A 21,145-nucleotide genomic window follows, 5' to 3' on the forward strand; every position below is an offset into this window, starting at 1 on the left:
TGGAGGACAGTATTTAGGAGAAAGGACAGATTTGTGGCCACTTGATCTGAAAGTTGAAAGGAAATTAAATATTTTTTACTAGCGTGTTAGAAGAGACCTTCTATTTGGTGAGCTTTACCAAAGAAAATGAGTCCATGTTACTGTGTGTGCACATCTGTATGTAGGCAGCTTGCGAATAAGTTAGCCAGCAATAGGTGATAAAGTTTTTAGTCCTCCTTGTTTGTATGCTAAAGATCTATACTTAAGGCCTCTCCCATCTACTGATTTGTTTTATCTTGCAACCAAACACATTTCAAACAGGAACCTTTGACAACTGCGAATCCCACTGAGTGTCTTCAGCAGGGGCAGGAGTGAAGGAAGCACTGTTCCTCCCCTTCCACCCCTTCGTCCTTTATTGCAGAATTTTCCCAGTTTCTTGAACAGGAAAGTAAGTGGTAAAACTACCTTTTGGAAACTGAGCTTTAAATTTTTTTAAAGGGGAAAGTAAGTGTTTCCCGACTCTGCAGCATAAGCAATGTTGATAGCAATATAGTGTCATCCAAGTGTTACTGCTCTTCTGGTAACCATGTACAAAATGTGACACCGTTTTACGGTGAATATAAATAAATTCTACATTTCTAAAAAAAAAATAAATTAAAAAAATAAAAGTTCATACATTATGCTTTCATCTATATGAAATTCTAGAACGGGCAAAACTCACCTACAGGGACAGGAAGGAGACTGATGGAGATCTAGCACGGGATGCAGATAGGGATCTGACAGCAAAGAGGCACGAAGGGATTTTGGGGGCCAATAAAAACATTTTATATTTTAACTGGAGTAGTATTTACATGAGTGTATACATTTGTCAAAACTCAAAACTATTTACTTTAAATAGGTACACTTTATTTAAATTATGCCTCGACAAAGCTGATTTTTAAAAAGAAAGCTCTGACCTGGAAGTCACTCAGACTTCACTGAGAGTCTTCTTCTTCATCTGTTAAATGTGGATAATACATAATTTCTCACCCCACAAGGCATCAAATGAGACCAAAGTATATCAAAGTACTCTAGAAGTTGTTATGTGACACAATGATTTGTAGTGTTTTATTACTTCAGGTATTAGTCAGTGTATGACTATGGGATTAGCCTGCAGAATAATTTATTACCTAAAGATAATCTTCAAACTTCATCGTAATCATTTATTTTTTTATTATTATTATTTTTTTGTGGTACGAGGGCCTCTCACCGTCGTGGCCTCTCCCGTTGCGGAGCACAGGCTCCGGATGCGCAGGCTCAGCGGCCATGGCTCACGGGCCCAGCCGCTCCGCGGCACGTGGGATCTTCCCGGACCGGGGCACGAACCCGTGTCCCCTGCATCGGCAGGCGGACTCTCAAACACTGCGCCACCAGGGAAGGCCCCGTAATCATTTATTTTTATGTTCCCCCAAACAAATGCTACATGGATCGATACTTTAAGGAATGAAATTAGGAGTGTGCCTGGCCCACTAAGAGTGGGGCTGCAATGAGCCACCAAAGACAGTGGAAGCAGGAAAAGACAGCCACCACGGGGACAGCAAAGCGTGCGCTGCTTTACAGAAAACCCACGAAAGTAGATGAATATACCCAACACACCACGATTTAAGTACAGAACGTTCGTGTTTTTCAAACGTCCTAACCATAGTGACCTGGGCAAGTTTTATTTTTATGACCGTTTACATATGGCAGCTCAGGCTCATCCACCACCACTCGACATAATTGCTGCCATCTCATGCCAACGACGTAGAATGACAGCTATGTTGTTTCACTTGCTAACCAATGTGACATTCCTAGTACAGCTGAACCAGCCACATATGGTGTACTTCAAAGTATGCTTGTGTTTTACAGCTTTCCAGATTTGAAGGTTTTCCAGGCATATGGATATGCTGAGCCAAAAACTGTGCCTCAAATCTCAAAATCGAAAACAAGTTGCATAAAATACACCGAAATATGCTTCATCATATAAAAATAACCATCAGTAAAAGCTCCAGTTAACACTCAAAAAATTACCCGAAAGGAAGTTTGTCAGCAGATTTCTTTCAGCTGGGTACGTATGAAAACTGCACCTGACAGTACTAGCTTTACCAGAGAAAAAAAGAAAGTGAACCACACGAGGTTCTGACACAATCATAGCTGTTCCCTGATCTGCCCACCATGCAGTCAGGACTCATCTGTCAAGCACTGTCTACGGGGAAGAGAAAAAGGAAGGTCATGATGTCTCTCCCTGGCGACGTGGAAGGTTACCACCCAGGTTTTCAGAAACTACAAAGACAAGTTAAAGTTGAATAACAGTGGGCAAAATGTCACAAGATTTGGACACAGCTACGGCAGAAACTCAAACAGCAAAGTAAGAAGTAGGAACACCTTTCCTCCAAGCCACCAAGTAGAGGTCACCATTTCCTTCCAGATGAAGGCCTGTCGGCAAGCAGTGCCGAGACAAACATGCCACAGCGGCAGAACTAAGACACCTAACTTCACCGAGGCCGGCATCACGGCCTCTACACATAGATACTGGCCAGAGGTAAAGAGCTGTAGATCTGGGAGGTACCTCACTAGGTAACTGGAAGGAAAACGAGTGCTTACATGAAAGGAGTTTCAATATGTATAGGAGCCAGTGCACTTAGAACAGACGCTGTCAGCACGAGACCCCCAAACTAATCTGGTGATGTAACTCTCGAGAAATGCTCCTACCTATGAAAAAACTGTCAAATCTCCCCTGTGTTCATTCTAAGGTGAAGAAATGTGTAAAGAGACCAAAAGACTATCACTTTTTTTGTTAACCCTCTGAGCCGGTAATACAATCCCTTACTGTCCACATAAAATGCCACCACTATAATTTTGGTAGACCATAACAAACATAACTCCTTTAAAACATTAATTTTTAATGACCCATTAAGTACTGACATTATTCAAATCTAAATTCTAGTTTAGATCATTAAAAAATACAAGAAATAATGCTGTTATTTATCAATAACAATGCTGTTTAACAAAAGAAGGATAGAAAAAAATCAGTTTTCCTTGTATTTTCAGGCTTTCTTCAGTAACGTTCTTATAGCTATATGGAAACTAGCGGTGTGGCATCAGTTCTGCCAAAGATGGGAAGGAAAAGCTGAATATAAACAAGTGGTACCAGTGCACCATACTGCAATTAATAAAATGTCAAAATACCCAAAGCATTTCTGAACCTATATGCCTCATCATTTTTTTTAAAGGAAACTTTTAAGGTTTTTTTTCAAAACTACTTTAGAAAAATCTATGAGATCACTCTTAATATATCAGGATGTTCTACATATTGAACAGACAGGTTAAAATATTTTCCCAGTCTGGGACATAAGACCAAAAGAATAATTACCGAGCAAAATGAGGATAAAAATCATTAAGAAAAATAGATGTCATCAGAACAAGAAGACTCCTGATACTATCCAGAAATGTTCAGTTCTTCATCCCACACCTTTGTCTGTTCTCCACAGTGTCTTCTGTGCATTACTTAAACATTGGTTGCTTCTAACAATTCCATCCCTAACCTTCTCTCTTTCCTCTAAAACACGCCCTCCCCGGTCATCTCAATCCCATGGCTTCAGCTATCCAGGACTACTCAGGTGATCCCCAAATCTCTATTTTCAGCACACACCGCAACAGGCATCTCTTCACTGTAGCGTGGCCATTCCCCGCACTGCAATTCCTCCTCTCCCCGTTTCCCTACCTCAGGAAAGGTCACTACAATATGCACTCAGCCTGCTCAGTCTTAGTGACACAGTCTCTTATTTCTATGTTTTGAACACGGAACTCTGATCATGTCATTGTTATACTTACAAACCTTTCAGTGCGGGGAGGTTCTAAACATCCGTCAAGGAACTGGGCAAATAAATTATGGTCTTTGGGCTTCCCTGGTGGCGCAGTGGTTGAGAATCTGCCTGCCGATGCGGGGGACACGGGTTCGAGCCCTGGTCTGGGAGGATCCCACATGCCGCAGAGCGACTGGGCCCATGGGCCACAGCTACTGAGCCCGCGCGTCTGGAGCCTGTGCTCCGCAACAAGAGAGGCCCGCGCACCACGATAAAGACTGGCCCCTGCTCGCCGCAGCCGGAGAAAGTCCGCGCACAGAAACGAAGACCCAACACAGCCATAAATAAATAAATAAAATTTTTAAAAAATTTAAAAAAATAAATTATGGTCCTTTCACACCACATAGTATTGTACGGTCTTGAAAAATGATGGCATGGGTCTATACTCATCAATATGGAAAGATGGCTATGACCCTTTCCAGGCGCTCTCCCTGCCCCTAACTCCACAGTCTGCCATGCCTTCCCAGCCCTAACTCTCCCTCCTCAGGACTCTCTGCTTAGTTTCTCAATCTGCTAACAAGCAAATTCCTTCCATGGTTTGTTCAGATTTCTGAAGCAGAGACTCTCATTGGCTTCATTTATCACCTTGGGCTAAGCAACCAGGCAGAAGCTAGGGGTCAACGACTCCTTGGATTTAATCTGCTCTTACCAAAAAATGGCTCTGGCCAAATGCAATAAAACTCTGAAGTTACTTTACAATTAAACTATTTCTAGAGAAATACCACGTAACTCTATAATGAAAGAATCTGAGCAACAACCTAAAATCTACTGTAACTGGATTTAGTTTCTAAACTATATCCTTGGTATTAATAGACCTAATTATATCTCAAGCATACTTCACTTCATGAAAACAAACTGGTAAAAATGCATTAATTAATTCTGTGTTATAAACAGAATTAATTCATGTGATTTTTAAAAAAATTTCAGCTTTACCGACATAAAATTGTGAAGACATTTAAAATGTACATCCTGGTGACTTGATATATGAATATGAATTGTGAAGTTGTTTTGTTTTGTTTTGTTTTTTGACATCTTTATTGGAGTACAATTGCTTTACAATGGTGTGTTAGTTTCTGCTTTATACCAAAGTGAATCAGTTATACATATACCTATGTTCCCGTATCTCTTCCCTCTTGCGTCTCCCTCCCTCCCACCACCCCAGGCGGTCTGAATTGTGACGTTTTAAAGGGCACAGCTGGATACAGAAAGCAGAGGTGGAGAGGGGAGTCAGCACATGCTCACCAGCTGACTATCTGAAAGCAGACAGGCGCTGACTATATTAAAACGGTAAAGTAGAAAGCCAACAATCTCATCACTTAATTAGATTCTCAGGGCCTCCCTCCCCCAGAAGACCTCATGTGGAAGCTCAGTAAACATGCGTGTCGTGTCATGAATAATCACAGCTCACGCTTTTCAAATCTGTAGGCAAACAAAAACAAAAACCACATCTCTACCACTCTCTCGGTTGTAATTCTGAATGACTTCTCTTTCAAAATAGATTTAATTCTTAATTTAAATATTCACTAACATCTCTTCTTCCTTCACTGAGGCAGCATCTTCTCTGGGCCAGGAGCTGGGAACACAACATGATCAACACAGCCCTGATTTTGTCGAGCTGATTCTGCACAAAAAGTGCACTCCCTGTCGGCTGGACGGAGAACTGCGAAGTAGTAAACGATTTCTCCCTATTTAGACTTTATCTGAGGAATTTCATTTTGGCTCCAGCATGCAAAAATAAGCTGAACTCTGTGATTCACTCTTTCTAAAAAAACGACTTCTTATAGAGTTAAAAAAAAAAAAAAAGAAAGAAAAAGGAAAAAAGCTTTAGCAGATAAAGCCGTTTGTTGTGTGTCCTCATCTCCCAAACAGAAACCCAAAAGGCTTCAGAGTAGGGATAAAACGGAACCTACTGCAATCCAGCAATATAAACATATATGCTGTACACCTAAAACGAATACAATGTTCTATGTCAATTGTATCTCAATAAAAATAAAACACTGTAAGAAAGAAATGGAGATAAATACAATATTCTATTTCCTTCCAGATTATTATCCAAGATTTTCCACCACTGCTTTTCCAGTTAGTTTTAAGTGTTTTTCTGAAGTAGCTTTATCATCCAGACAAACAACAACAACAAAAATCTAAACCCTTTTAATCATAAAATTGGCTTAAGGAAAAGGAAATACACTCTCTCTTCTAAGCCCTCACATCCTTCCCTTTAGTCCATACCCAGGAAAGGGAAATATTGATAAGAAATGGACTCCAGCCAAAGCAATTGTGAGAAAAAAGAACAAAACTGGAGGTGTCACGATCCTTGACTTCAGACTATACTATACTGTCATCAAAACAGTACGGTACTGGCACAAAAACAGACATATAGATCAATGGAACAGAATAACGAGTCCAGAAATAAACCCACACACCTATGGTCAATTAATCTACAACAAAGGAGGCAAGAAATACAGAGGAGGAAAGACAGTCTCTTCAATGAGTGGTGCTGGGAAAACTGGACAGCTACATGTAAAAGAATAAAATTAGAACATGTTCTCACATCATACACAAAAATAAACCTCAAAATCATTTAAAGACCTAAATGTAAGACCTGAACTCCTAGAAGAAAATACAGGCAGAAAACTCTTTGACACTGGTCTTAGTGATCTTTTTCTGGATCTGCCTTCTCAGGCAAGGGAAAGAAAAGCAAAAATAAATCAATGGGACCTCATCAAACTTAAAAGCTTTTGCACAGTGAAGGACACTGTCAACAAAACAAAAAGGTCACCTACTGAATGGGAGAAGGTATTTGCAAATGATAAGGGGCTAATACCCAAAATATACAAAGAACTCATACAACTCAAATCAAAAACAAAACAAAGCCAAAAAAAAAAAAAAGACCAGAAAAAAGCAACCAAAAGAAAAATTTTTTTTAATGGGCAGAGGACCTGAATAGACATTTTTCCAAAGAAGACATATGGACGGCCAACAGGCATCATGAAAAGATGCTGAACATCACTCATCATCTTGCTCATGACCAACCTCAGTGGCCTTTCAGTTCCTGAAACACGCATCCAGGCCTTTAGCTTGCTGTCCCTTTTCCCTGGATTGTTCTTTCCCCAGATGTCACACATGCTGCTTCTTTCTGGTATTTAGGTCTCAGTTCAAATGTCAACTCTCTAGACAAGCCTTCCCTGACCACCTCCTATGAAAACAGCATTCTTCACTCCCTCCACCGCTTTCTTTTTTATTTATTTTCTTCAGAGCGTTTACTACCATCTGCAATTATTACAATTGGTTTAGCTTTTCATTGCTCATCTTTGCTACTCAAATATTAGCTCTGTGAAAGCAAGGCTTGGTCTGTCTTCTCATCTCTGTCTCCTATCGCCTAGGCCCACAGTAATTCTCAACCAGGATTACTGACTGAATCAAGTAGTTCATACTGTACAAATTACAAGTCAAATAAATGTGGCCCTAAAATTTCAAGTTCCTGAACATGTTTCGTCCAGGAAACTCTTAGTAGGAACTTTACCATCCAGACGTGAAGCTGATTTATTTTGAGGCTCCCTCTGTCAGCGATGCTCTCCCCCTTGTCTCGGCCTAACTGAACCCTCATGGAGACCTCTGCTCATTCTCGCACGCAAGGCTGCCCCGACCGTTCTATCCACGATGGACCTGCATACGATTCCCCCGATCGCTCCGTCACATCACCCCGCTTTTATATGCTTCACAGTCCTTCCTCATCACTCTCTAAAGTTACCTTTTTAATCTGTTTACTAGCTGGACTGTTTGCCACAAACTAAATATGCTAGCTTCAGGAGAACAATAATTAGCATCCTTAGATCCCTGAAAGTATGTAAGAACTTCCTGAAAAGACAGGCCCCAGGGACAGCTTTGTAACACAGCTCATTAAAACCCTCTTTTCAACAACAGAACAGTGTGAGCTCAGGAGAAACCGAGTATTACAAAGATTTTTCTTTCCCCCGTTACAGAAGCTCATTTATCCAGGTGTCTAAACACAGGCAAGCATTCAAATGGAACAGTCTGCAAAGTTTGTTTTTTTTTTTTTTTTTTTTTGGTAAAGTTTTAAAATAATCATCTATTTTCCTCCTTTAAAGCTCATCACTGACATTAATTAAAAACAATCTGCTAAACTACTACAATCTACCAAGCTACCAAAATGGGTCGGTGTCATGGGGATGGGGATGCGGGGATCGATCTGTTCGACACAGACTGGGGTGTCGGTGGCTGCGAACCACTGCTGGGACCGTGCACCGCTAGATAGCACTGGACTGTAAGCGTGTAGATTAGAAAAATCCGCATTTCTACACCAAACCTGCTAAAACAGCTCAATCTCGGTGCTCCAATTATGTATACTAATGCTGTATATATCATATAAATAAAGAAAAATCACCCTCTACAGTACTACCTACGTTAAGTTTAGTAACCTACAATGAATAGTTATCTTTCTTCTCTTTTTAAAAGATGAAAAGTCCTAGTTAATATACATTTACTTCATCTTCAATAATCATCAAAAAGTACTGCTGGCAGGTCTGTAATATCAGACAACTTCCTAAGTATCTTAGCTTTTTCTACTTTGAATATGTTATGAAGAAGAGATTACAAACAGAAAGAATAAAACTTTCATTATTTACAAGTGAATTATCTATTTTACAGACAAAGTTTGAAGTTATTTGTTACACCACACTTTAGACACTAGCTCTGAAAGTCAAATTTTTTCAAAAGAATACGCATCTGAATCCGTAACGTATACTGCATTTCAAGTCAAATAAAATGATTAAAATTTTTTAATTGGAAAATAAGACAGGTATCAAAGTGTCATTTCAGGAAAATTAATCTGGCAGCAGTATACCACAGAAATTAGATAAGATAGATAGATACAGATATAGATATAGATATTTTTTGCCTCACTGTGTGGCTTGTGGGATCTTAGTTCCCAGACCAGGGACTGAATCTGGGCCCATGGTAGTGAAAACGCTGAGTCCTAACCCCTGGACTGCCAGGGAAGTCTCTAGGTAACATAAATCTCAAGGAGGCAAGTCCACATACAAACTCTATTCCCACAGTTCTGTTCATTAAAACAGATACACGTTGGTAACTTGTATATTAGAATACATTTTTAAGAAAAACATGAGTATGGTTATTTAGTTTTCAGTACCAACACTGTCATTTCACCATTTTTTCTCTATAAAAAAAAAAAACTTAACTAAACAAGCAATTTTAAACATGGGTTTAGGCCCCACTCATGGTCACGCGTGAAGTAGGTTCAGTCGATTGCAGTCCACATTTTTTCCAAATAGAACAGGAGGAAACTCAAGTTACAAGGATAACTGTCACATGCGTTTATCCAGCTAGACCAGGCGTGGGTCCTGAGGCAGAATGTATTTCTAACTGTGAGTCTTAGTCAAGAGAATTTCAAAACTCCAGGCCAGATGGCTGTGATGGTCCCTTTGCTCTAAAACTTTTACTTTTACAGTTAAGTCTGTCCTCACCTGGAAATAAAGGGAAAAGAGTGGCTTCTTTATTTAATGTTTAGCTATGTTTCTTTTAATGGCAGGCAACAGAGTCTGTTGAATTAATTACGCTAATTTAAACAACAACTGGGACTTACTGGTGGGGACGCTGAAGCAGCGCACAGACTCTGGGAGCGCTGGACCAGTGGGCTCAGGAAGGACAGAAACCGAAGGGCTCCGGGGCCTCGGCAGGGCACCTGCAAGCTCGGCCTCGCCTTCCACCACAGTGCTGTGGGTTTCTCCCCGCACAATGCAATCAGCCCTCCTACATCAGGCAGCCTAACTCCTGGATAAACCACCGACAGCAGGGAGGGAGTGCAGACATGGTCTCTGGGGAAACAAACTCTCCACCATCCCAATTTGTCTAAAACATCTGATTTTTATGGCCAGAAATTAACATTTCATTTTTAAGCACTATGTACTAGGCATAATATTTGGTTCGATATGATCAGTATACATAGTGTATGTGTATATTGAAACATTAAATTATATACCTTAAATATATGCAAGTTTTATCAATAAAGCTGGGGAAAAATGAGAAATATAAAATATGTTTTCAACAGATAAAGGAGACTGTGCACTATATGTAAGAGCAAGTCTTTTAAAATAATGAACATTACATTGAACATTATAATATGGACGATATTTTTCATTTCACATATTCTTAGAAACTTGGGTTATTAAAAGTCGTATTTTTCCAAAGCAATGTTGTGAAAATAAATCCTGGTGTAAAGCATTTTTAAAATTTAAAAATTATTTTGCAAAGTGAATCACTCTATTTTTAAAAGTCTGTATCTTCATACGTCAGCTGTCACTAAATGAGACGTCCCTATGTAAGAAGAGTACCTGCTGTGATCTGAATGTCTGTGTTCCCCCAAAACTCCTATGCTGAACCCTAAAGCCCCAGGTGATGGTATGAGGAGGTGGGGCCTCTGGGAGGTGGTCAGGTCCTGAGGTGGGGTCCTTGTGAACAGGATTCGTGCCCTTGTAAGAGAGGCTCCGGAGAGCTCCCTGCCTGTCCCCCCACGTGAGGTCACAGCGGGAAACTGGCAGCCTACAACCCAGAAAAGGCCTTCACCAAAACCCGACCATGCTGACTCCTTGACCTTGGCCTTCCCAGCCTCCAGAACTGGGGGGGATAAATTTCGCTTGTTCATAAACCACGGAGTCTGGGGGATTCTGTGATGGCAGCCTGAAGAGACTAAGACAGCCCCTCGCTTGAGCGACCAGAACCACTCCCCTTCGCGCCGACCTCCCCTGCTCTTGGGGTTCCTAACCCACCCCTCTCACCATTCCGTGTGTCTGCTGCACGCCCTCTCACTGTGTCACATCCTGCTTCACGCCGACACTCTCTGCTGGTCTCCGCAGAACCCATGCAGAATAAAATCCACAAGGACAGGAACAAGTGTATGTGCAGAACAAGCACTGGGTCAGGAGTCAGGGAGGCCTGAGCCTGTCACTGTTCTGTCACCAACTGGCTACACAATCACCACCATCTGTTCACTGCCTCTTTGCACACCTGTTCCAGTCGGAACCGAACAAGTAGTTACTCACAACATCCATCCATAAAGTTTCCTTACTTGTTATAAAAAGAGATGGTAATAACTGCCCTATTTACTTTTCCTAGTTGTTACCAAAAAAAAAGAAAAAAAGTGTAAATTCTTTATAAGCTGTTAAGCACTACAGAAATAGTAGGGGTTTTTTTGTGTGTGTTTTAGGGTTTTGGGAAGGCCATACGTATAAACGGGATGAGCGTGGGCCTGGGAGTCAGCAGATACAAGCTAAGCCCGAGCATCAGCATTTCTCACCTGTCTGGCCTTGGGCAAGTCAACTCACCTTTTGGAGTATCAGTTTCCTTATCTATAGAACAGTGATACTAACACCTGTATCACATATTGCATATGGATAATTAACATCTGTAAAGCATGTTCAACTCTCCTCATACCTGACTTTATCCCCACAACTCTCCACCTTCGGTCCTATCCCATTTTCACACTACAGATCCTTCAATCCGTGTGACTCCTCACCTCAGGTCTCCAGGAGCATCTTTAGGGCAGAGACCATAGACTTCATCACCAACGCCTAGCCTAGAGTGCACAGTGGGAGCTCAGCAAGTACATTAAAGAAGTGAATTCCCATCCAACTTCTTGGTGAAAACATAAATGTAACATAACAAACTAAAAAACCAGACATTTCTAACAAAATGCATATCAATCTTACTCCATTCCTTAGTACAACGAAGACCCACTTTCACTTACATACATCCCTATGTTTTTCAACAGGTGCTAAGAAGAAAAGAGAAGCTTAAGACGAGACTTAGAGTAACCTTTACCTTTCTGACCAAAAATAAGACGTAAGACCATCAGCTCAAGATTTTTAAACTAAAAGGCTGTCCCTTTACTTATTTTGTTTTTTTAACCTATTAGGTAAAAGTATCAGCATTCAAAACCACCAGAAGCAACAGAGGATGGGGAGCTAAAATCTAGAGCCTGAGGCTCCCAGAACGAAGCGAAACCAGAGAGCTGGTTTTCCCAGCTTCTAGCAGTTAGCCAACAATTAATTACTTGGAGTTGATATAAGGGCTAAAATCTTTTGGCCAGTCCTTATCCTAGGTTCTCTTCTTCATTTCCCGACTGAGGACTTGACTTCGGACTATATTACAAAGCTACAGTCATCAAAACAGTGTGGTACTGGCACAAAAACCAACATATAGATCGATGGAACAGGATAGAAAGCCCAGAGATAAACCCATACACTTACGGTCAATTAATCTACAACAAACGAGGCAAGACTATTAAATGGAGGAAAGAGAGTCTCTTCAATAAACAGTGCTGGGAAAACTGAACAGCTACATGTCAAAAAATGAAATTAGAACACTCTTTAACACCACACACAAAAATAAACTCAAAATAGATTAAATACCTAAACGTAAGACCTGATACCATAAAACTCTTAGAGGAAAACATAGGCCAAACACTCTCTGACATAAATCGCAGCAATATATTTTTCGATCCATCTCCCAGAGTAATGGAAGTAAAAATAAACAAATGGGACCCAATTAAACTCAAAAGCTTTAGCACAGCAAAGGAAACCATAAACAAAGCAAAAAGACAACCCACAGAATGGGAGAAAATATTTGCAAAGGATGCAACCGACAAGGGATTAGTCTCCAAAATTTTCAAACAACTCATGCAGCTCAATACCAAAAAAAACAAATACCCAATCAAAAAATGGGCAGATGACCTAAAGAGACATTTCTCCAAAGACGACATACAGATGGCCAAGAGGCACATGAAAAGATGCTTAACATCGCTAATTATTAGAGAAACGCATACTTAAACTACAGTGAGGTATCACTTCACACAGGTCAGAATGTCCATCATCAAAAAAATCTACAAACAATAAATGCTGGAGAGGATGTGGAGAAAAGGGAACCCTCCTACACTGTTGGTGGGAACGTAAATTGATACAGCCACTATGGAGAACAGTATGGAGGTTCCTTAAAAAACTAAAGGTAGAAGTACCATATGACCCAGCAATCCCACTCATGGGCATATATCTGGAGGAAAACTTGGTTCAAAAGGATACGTGCACCCCAGTGTTCATCGCAGCTCTATTTACAATAGCCAAGACACGGAAGCAACCTAAGTGTCCATCGACAGATGAATGGATAAAGAAGCTGTGGTACAGATATACAATGGAATATTACTCAGCCATAAAAAAGAGTGAAATAATGCCATTTGCAGCAACAGGGATGGACCTGGAGATTATCACACTAAGTGAAGTCAGTCAGACAGAGAAAGACAAATACCATATGACATCACTTACATGTGGAATCTAAAACAAAATGATACAAATGACCTTATTTACAAAACAGAAACAGGCTCACAGACTTAGGGAAGGAACTTACGGTTACCAGGGGGGAAGGGTGGGGGGTAGGGACAGATTAAAAAAAGAAAATCATCTCAATTCCACCTCAAAAACGCTTCTCCTGAAATTCCACGGCCTCCAGCGGTGTCTCTCCCATGGCACAGTGACTGTAACACAAGTCTGATGCCCTCCTCCCCGATTTAAAGCCCCATCACTTCCAGGATGAAGTGACACTTGGGGGGCACAGAAGCTCATCCGTGCCCTGCCCCCATCCAACGGTCTGGCCTCGGTTCTCATCGGCCCCGACACGTACCCTGGGCTAAAGCTGTGACGGTGCACACGGCTCTCACACCCTTGGCACTCACGCACCACCTACAACAGGCGCTTCTGTGCCCACCTGGCAACCCCTTCAGAGCCGTCAAGACTCAGACTAAGATTAGGACTGAGTTTGGTGCCTCTGAACTCCTGAAACGTATGTACTACAGTGTGCTTATGTTTCTATAATCTCCAGTAGAAAGTGAGCCACTGAAGGACAGGGACTCTGTTTCATCACAGCAGGTAATACAGAGTACACGACGGAAGCTCCGTAACTGAACTGAATAAATTAATACACGGCCTGACTGACTTCAGTTTTATTATAAATATAAAGGTTACTGTGAGATCATCTGGTAAAGTAAGCACCAGTCGTCAAGTTATTTCTACGAGAAAGTAATTTGGAGTTCTAAATAACTGTTACAAATAAACTCAAACACAATAAACACGGCTGTAAGATATCAAGAGATACTGTGACTTTGTAACTGAGGCGTATATGCTACCCGGAAATACTAATGGAGCCCAAACTAGGTACATGATCCATGGGAAACAGAAAGACCCGGCACTATGCATGAAGAAAAAACCCTGCTCAACAATGGCTGTGAGAATTTAAAATAATTTTTCACAGACAAGCTCTGCTCCTAAGTTTGTAAGGCACTATTATACAAGGGTGACTAGAAATAAGTACCTTCTCAGCCACTGCTATCATGTTGCATGTATATAATCCTTTTCCTCTAATGTGCAATTTTTAACCTTCTTACATGGGGAAAAGGTTTTTTAAGCTTCTACATGGGTACAGGACCCCGAGTTCCAGCGACAGAGGTGCCAAGGAGACCCCAACAGCAGCTGCTGACCGGACCAGCGTGCCGGCAGTTGGCAGGGAGGCAGGGAAGGAAAACAGGAGGAAGGAGGACCGCACGACGCTCCCCCAGCTCGGCTCGTCCGTTCCGCGCTTTCCGTGTGCCCAGCAGAATCGGCGGTAACCGGGGGATCTCCACGCACAGTCTAAAACCACCCCCCAGGGAGACCTGATCACAACCCTGCCTCACCCGCCCTCCGTGCGCAGCCCTTCACACAAGGCTACAGGAGCAGAAGCCAGGGCAGAGGGCTGCGCAGGCTTCCAGAGGCACACGGCCCTGCTCCCTCCCGCCTACAGCCCCTCTCTCCTCCCACCCGCTCCCGTCGGCCCACCTCCCAGGACTTCCCGTACCGGGCGAAGACGAGACCACAGCCAGCCGCAGCAGAGCTGGCCTGGATCCCGCCTCCGCCCCTCCCTGCGCTGGCTCCGAGGCCGGGGCCGCGTTCTCAAAGCCTCAGCTTCCTCATCCGTACAGCGGGGACCACACGCTCTCCTCTAAGGACTGTTGTCAGATTTAAATTATGTGAGGCGGGGGCACACTGCCGGGCACACAGTAAGCTAAAGCAAAGGGGCTTCCAGGTGGGATGGTACGTGAACACGTATACCGATGGATAGAAGCAAATCAGCACGCAAAGGGCTTCACGGTGTTTTGCCATGTTTTGCTTGCTTGACGCAGGCTGGAAAAAAAAAAGTCAACAAACCACCACCACCACCACCACCACCGACAAAAACCCCAGAAAAACAGCATGAAAACTTACTCCATGAGCCTGTAACCACAAAAAGAGCTACAGACCCTCAACTTCGGCTCAGAGCCTCCTCACCATCCAGGAAGCCCACCCTATCTTTCAGCCTCATCTCACATTTATGCCTCCACACGGGCAACACTGTAAGTAGTGACATATATGCTTTCAGTTCCAACTTGGGTCAAGAATTCCTTCAGGGCAGTCACCTCTGTCACCCACCCCTTTTCCCAACCACCGAAAGCCCATTAATCGTTCATCCTCTGAAGCCTTTCCTCATCCTCCCCGGCAGAAATCATCACGCCCATCTGTACGTTCCCAACGCCTATTGCTTAAACTCATACTTAGAGCACTTGTTTCATGCTAATTAGCATTTTTTCCAATCTTCTTCCTCACTGGATTCTAAGTTCCACATCATTCAAGTGGAGGGGTCAGTGGTCAGGTGAATGCACAGACCGCAAGACGTAATAAAATAAAGTAACACTTCTTTACCTACAGGAATGTCCTTCTTGAGGGTAAACAAATATTTCCATCATCTTTCTGTGTTCTAAACACAGCTTCACTGGCCTGTCACTACTACAAAGCAGTGTAATGGACAGCAGCAGGGATACGTACTAACTTTTTAGCTTATGTTTTCTGAATATCCAAAAACATCTCTTATAACAATCCTGACAGTTCACTGAGAGAACATTTTATGCCTTACTTATCAAATGATTTATCAGCCCACTTTAATTTCCATTAATTAAGCAGAGTATTAAATCTTTTTGCTACTCATTAAAAGAAAGCACTTCAAAATAAAATTTTTGTTATATGAGGATGATTGTTCCTAAACAAGATCTGATTAAATAATAAACGTTATTTTATAAATCAAATATGAAAATCAATCTCCTTGTTTCATATCACACATACTATATACATTTACTTTATGGAGTTTTATAAATATAAATATCAACTCTTATTTCCCACATATACAAACATGGCTGGAAAGCTGATTTACAACCAAGAGTTTGATTCATAAGCAGTCTACGGTTTAGATAGCATGAGTCCAAATATTAAAGTGCTCAAATTCGCTTCAAATTACAGCAGTCTAAATTAGAAAGTCAGAGTTTTAGCTCATTCAGATTCTAATTCTACTTCTGCTACTAAATAACAGTGCTACCCTAGGCAAATCACTTAACCTCTCTAAATTCTAAGTTTTACATATTTGAAATGACTCTGGATTAGATCAAATTTCCCAGACCCCATTCTTATCATACAAATCACCTTGAACACTTGTTTGAAAATACACGTACTGACCCCTCTTCTAAAGGCTCTATGCTAGCAGCTCTGCCTTGGGGGCCAGGGGGTCTGTGTTCAAAGTTCCCACGGACGCGTGTTCCCCAGGCTCCTCCTGTTTGGGAAGTCTTCTACTACACACTGGTTTCTGATCTCTAATGCTCTTTATGGCTCTAAAGTTCTATGAATTTAAGATTTTATGACATGGATCAAATCCCCCAGCCCAACCTGATGATATCGAACACAGTCCACACGCAACTTCATTTCGCTGTGCAGGAAAGTTCAAAAGCTATCATTCTTAACATCTGGCTCCATTTGCTGTACAAGTCCCTCAACTTTCAAGCCATCCTACATACCAGTATTTGTGCTGACAAATAATCTGACAGCTAACCTGATTTGGGTCAGAACACACTTCTGGTGGAAGGCGATCCCCTGTGGTTTTAATGCACACAACTCGCCATACGTTTAACGCTGACTCACACGTTAGCGTCAGCTCTCAGAGCCTGTGCTTCCAGCCCTGCAACTGTGCCTGGTTCACAATCTGTCCTTTACTCACATATGTGTGACAGCCATCAGGCAGACCACGACTCTACAACCCCTTCTAGCGATCTGACAGATAATTCAGTTAATAGTTATGAATAAACTTTAATACATCATAACTATCACCTGGCTTTGAAACGTAATGCCTGAAAACACTTGCCCATGGATATAAATACAGAAGAAAACATTTTAAAGGCTATACTCTCAAAATCTGTCTTTAAAAGCACTGTGATAGAAAGCATGTGCTCTGCAACGGGTGCTGTCATTTTTTAAAAAAGGCATTGCTTTCAATCCCCACCCACCCCGAGTTAATAAAATCTGGTTAGTCAAACTTGCCTTAGAATATTTCTGCTACCACCACACATTTCTTCCCCCCAAGAGGCTGTGAGGCAGCATACAGAAATAAAAGATCTCAAACATACCAAGATAATTTAGAGGTGGGAAGTGTGGTGGGGGTCAATATATTCAGTACAGTTAAACATACCAGTTTTCATTAGACTTCTCAAAAAGCAGGACAAGGCAGGAAACTGATTCTTACTCCTCTAAAACCAGACCAAACAGTTTCTCAGGAAACAAAGCTTTTACTAGTACTCTGAGAAATTTTCTCACATGGGTCTTAGAAAAATAGAGTACGGCATCATCAGTCAAAATTTCACAGCAACTGGAAAACTTTAAATCAAACTGTAAGAAAAACTGAAAGTATACGATTAAAACACAGATCATTAGGTGTGACACCGCAAGGGTGCAGGTGATGTAGTCAGGCATGAGTGCCTGATGCCCACAGACAGAAGCCAGACCCAGAGGACCAGAGGCCGTATCATTTACATCACGTTCCTTAAATCTCATCTACTGGAGTCAGATTTAATAGCAGGATCGATACAGAGTGAAAGAAACCTGACAGGAATGCGATTAGTCGTCTGCCAAACCTGTATCTTCACACACACAAGCTGCACTAGGAAAAATAATGAAGAAAATGTGGTAGGTTTGTTTCACTCTTATTCAAGAGGATCTAAAATAGATAACCTCCTCTAATGCTAGAAGGACCAGGTCATGTGACGTGTATCTTTGGTACCTGAAAGAACGGGTACTGAGCAAACACAGACACAGACTCAACGTTGCGGACGTGCTTTATAACCATCCATTTGGCCTGAACGATGGAAGCAAAAATAATCAGAGCAGAAGCATCCCACTAGCGCAGTGACTGCAGAGAGGTGGCGGTGAGCGCCTGTGGGGACACCTGAGCACAGAGACAGGTGCACAACGATAGGGGGAACCCGCAAGGTGGACCTGAAGCCGTCAGTGAGAGGTGAAAATCTCACATCTGATAATAAACACTCTTAGTTTTCCTTAATAATTCTATTATAAATCTATTACTAAATTCATTACGTTTTTCTTGAGACATTATTCTCCATTTCTTGAAAGTAACTGTTTTTTTTAAGAAGGAAAATAGGCAGAAAGCAAAAGCGGGTCAATCGTCTCTTTCAGCACTATATTCGGTAAACTAATTTTCGTTCATTCTTTGAAATTCTTCAATTTCAAAACTTCACATCTTCTTCTTGTATATCTCTCTCCTTCCTCCGAAGTAAGGAATGTCTCATACAAGAGCATGATTTAATGAAACGTGCGAATCTGCTGTTGTAATGCCATTCTCGACGATGCCCAGCGTTTTGTAAACCTGAGCTACAGCGGTACCGCAGATTGAAGCGGCATACGATGCACCTGAGCGTCTGTGTGTCTCCACAGACTATCACGAGAGAGGCCTGCCTGCTAGTCCCAAGCCAGCGCAGAGCCCTTCATTGTGTGTTTTCCACAAGAACGCATTCAAGTTGTTAAATAAACTAAAGGATCTGATATACAGACATTTACCAAGAGGTCATTCAAGCATGTAAATGAACACTTACAAATCCCATCTCTTTCCTAATGAGAATAAAAGGATGCACTTTACATCTCTTCTAGTCTCTATGATGGAAAAAAGTTTTTAAATCAAAAAAGAAATCACTTTACTTGGAAATTATGTAATTGTTTCTCCCAGGCATTATAATAGCACCAAACATTCCAAAATAGTTTATTAAAATCTTCCTTAATTTGTTCACTTTGCTATACACCTGAAACACAACACTGTAAATCAACTATACTTCAATTTTAAAAAATCTTCCTTAATCTGAAAATGAGGCTTGTAAGAGAAAAGGTATTTTTTAAACTCTAGGCAGAGATGACAATGCAATTGTAAAACCTATGTCCCTCTGTATTATAATACAATTCACAAACGTACACACTTGAAACAAAATAATCTTGGGTGTATAAAGACTCACCATCTGTATGGGTTTCTTGTGGAGATCTCGCTCTGTTACCAATTTTTCTTGGTCAGTGACATAAAGACCTTTCTGTGCTAAAGCCTGGATGACAGCATCATGGCCCAAAAGGGGTTTGGCAGCGTCGCTCTTGAGAATGAGGCTCCCAGCGCGACAGTACAGTTCAGCCGAGAGAAGCAAATTAACAACAGGCGGCTTGATGTGTTCCTGGTCATACTGATCTGTGTAAAATGGCTCTCGAAGCTCCTCTGGCACATTTTCTACAAAGATTAAGGGGAAACAATTTCTTACAAGGTTTTTATAAAAGAAACACAGTTTATCTAATAATCATTCATGTCTTAAAAGTTAAGATTCCTTCTAAAAATAACAATAACCCTTTAGCTGAAAAGATGATTTATTCGACCTTGGCAGGTAATCTGGAACGAGAAAGAGAGAGGATTTTCCTTTACAGAAGATACGGTTCCGAGAATATTCTAAAAAGCGACTCTACCAAGCCATCAAGGAAGAGACGTCTTCTGAGTCCGGGCAGTCTGCGGAAAGTATTCCCACGTGCACGCTGGAACACAGAGAGCGAGCTACAAGGCTCCGAAAAGCCCATTCCAGCGGATCCGCTCACATTCAAGCGCTCACGATAACAGCTGCTTCCGGGCACCGCTAGGCCTCGACGCCTGGGAGTAAAAAATCCTTTGCCCAAAGCTGCCCGGCTCGCCGGCTGCCAAGCAGGACGCGCCCACTGCGCGCCGTCCCTCCGCCTCCCCGCCGCCTCTGGCCTCTCCTTCCTGCTGGCCCGCGGAGGCTGCTGAGGGGCAGCTACAGCTGCGGTTCTCGGAGAACCACCCTTACAAGTCCTGAACGCCAGCAAGCCCTGTTTCCTCCGCCTTCCCACCGACCCCACCCCAACCCCAAAAAGCCTTCCTGGGCACCCAGCTGCTCCCTTCGAGGGAGACAGACAGGGCAGCTGGGCGATGGGACGGTCTCTGAGCTTCTCTCTGGCGGCCAGGCCATCGCCCGGGAAGAACGCCAGGCAAGGACGGGCGTCGTCCCCCGCGAGGAAAGGCGGGCATCTGAGCAGGAAGCTGGCGTAGAGCCACAGTCACAGAACCTGGCAGCTCTGGCCCGACACCAGCCAGGCCCCCGCCTGCCTCCTCCGGAGAATGAGGGCTCGGGGCCACCCGCCACCCATCACGGCTTTGAGGAGCCTCCTCAACAGGCAGCTTCAGCGTGAGCCCGACGACGCCACAGCGCTCAGCCACGTCAGCCTTCCAAAAGGTGTACTCGCGAGTATTAATATACAACGTAGCAATTTTACCTTCAAGTTCTTGACAGGTCCTATCATTTAGAAAAATATTTTCATCAAATAACAGTATCATAATGATTGCACGTTCACTTTCTATATGAGTATGGTTCTGGGGAATTCAAGGATTTAGAAATAATCCTTACCCTCAAGGAGCCAGTAGTCTACAAATAATCTAGACAGACAGGTAAAGTTCAGCAGTTCAGAAACTGGAGACAACAGTGAGCAATAAATGATCAAGAGGCTTCCCTGGTGGCGCAGTGGTTAAGAACCCGCCTGCCAATGCAGGGGACACGGGTTCGAGCCCTGGTCTGCGAAGATCCCACATGCCGCACTGCAAATAAACCCGTGCACCGCAACTACTGAGCCTGCGCTCTAGAGCCCGTGAGCCACAACTACTGAGCCTCTGTGCCACAACTACTGAAGCCCGCACACCTAGAGCCCGTGCTCCACAACAAGAGCCACCGCAGTGAGAAGCCCGCGCACCGCAACGAAGAGTAGCCCCCGCTCGCGGCAACTAGAGAAAGCCCGCGCGCAGCCACTAAGACCCAATGC

The 21,145-nt window shown here is 42.6% G+C and overlaps 1 protein-coding gene across 10 annotated transcripts in view; it reads right to left on the minus strand.

Moving 5' to 3' along the window:
• Positions 1-21,145, minus strand: part of CAMSAP2 (calmodulin regulated spectrin associated protein family member 2) — a 102,741-nt gene that overhangs the window by 64,275 nt on the left and 17,321 nt on the right. For 9 of the 10 annotated variants that reach the window (XM_089906223.1, XM_089906240.1, XM_089906234.1 and 6 more), the window contains exon 2: positions 19,297-19,556. The exons of the other annotated variant lie outside the window; for it this stretch is intronic. In XM_089906223.1, coding sequence (XP_089762349.1) covers positions 19,297-19,556 — 260 coding nt within the window. The remainder of the gene's footprint in view (positions 1-19,296; positions 19,557-21,145) is intronic. 10 annotated transcript variants of the gene reach the window in all.

The sequence above is a fragment of the Delphinapterus leucas genome, chromosome 1, assembly GCF_059928025.1.
Source record: "Delphinapterus leucas isolate spDelLeu-1000000601 "Yukka" chromosome 1, BTC_Dleu_Yukka2, whole genome shotgun sequence".
In the NCBI taxonomy this organism is placed as follows: domain Eukaryota; kingdom Metazoa; phylum Chordata; class Mammalia; order Artiodactyla; family Monodontidae; genus Delphinapterus; species Delphinapterus leucas.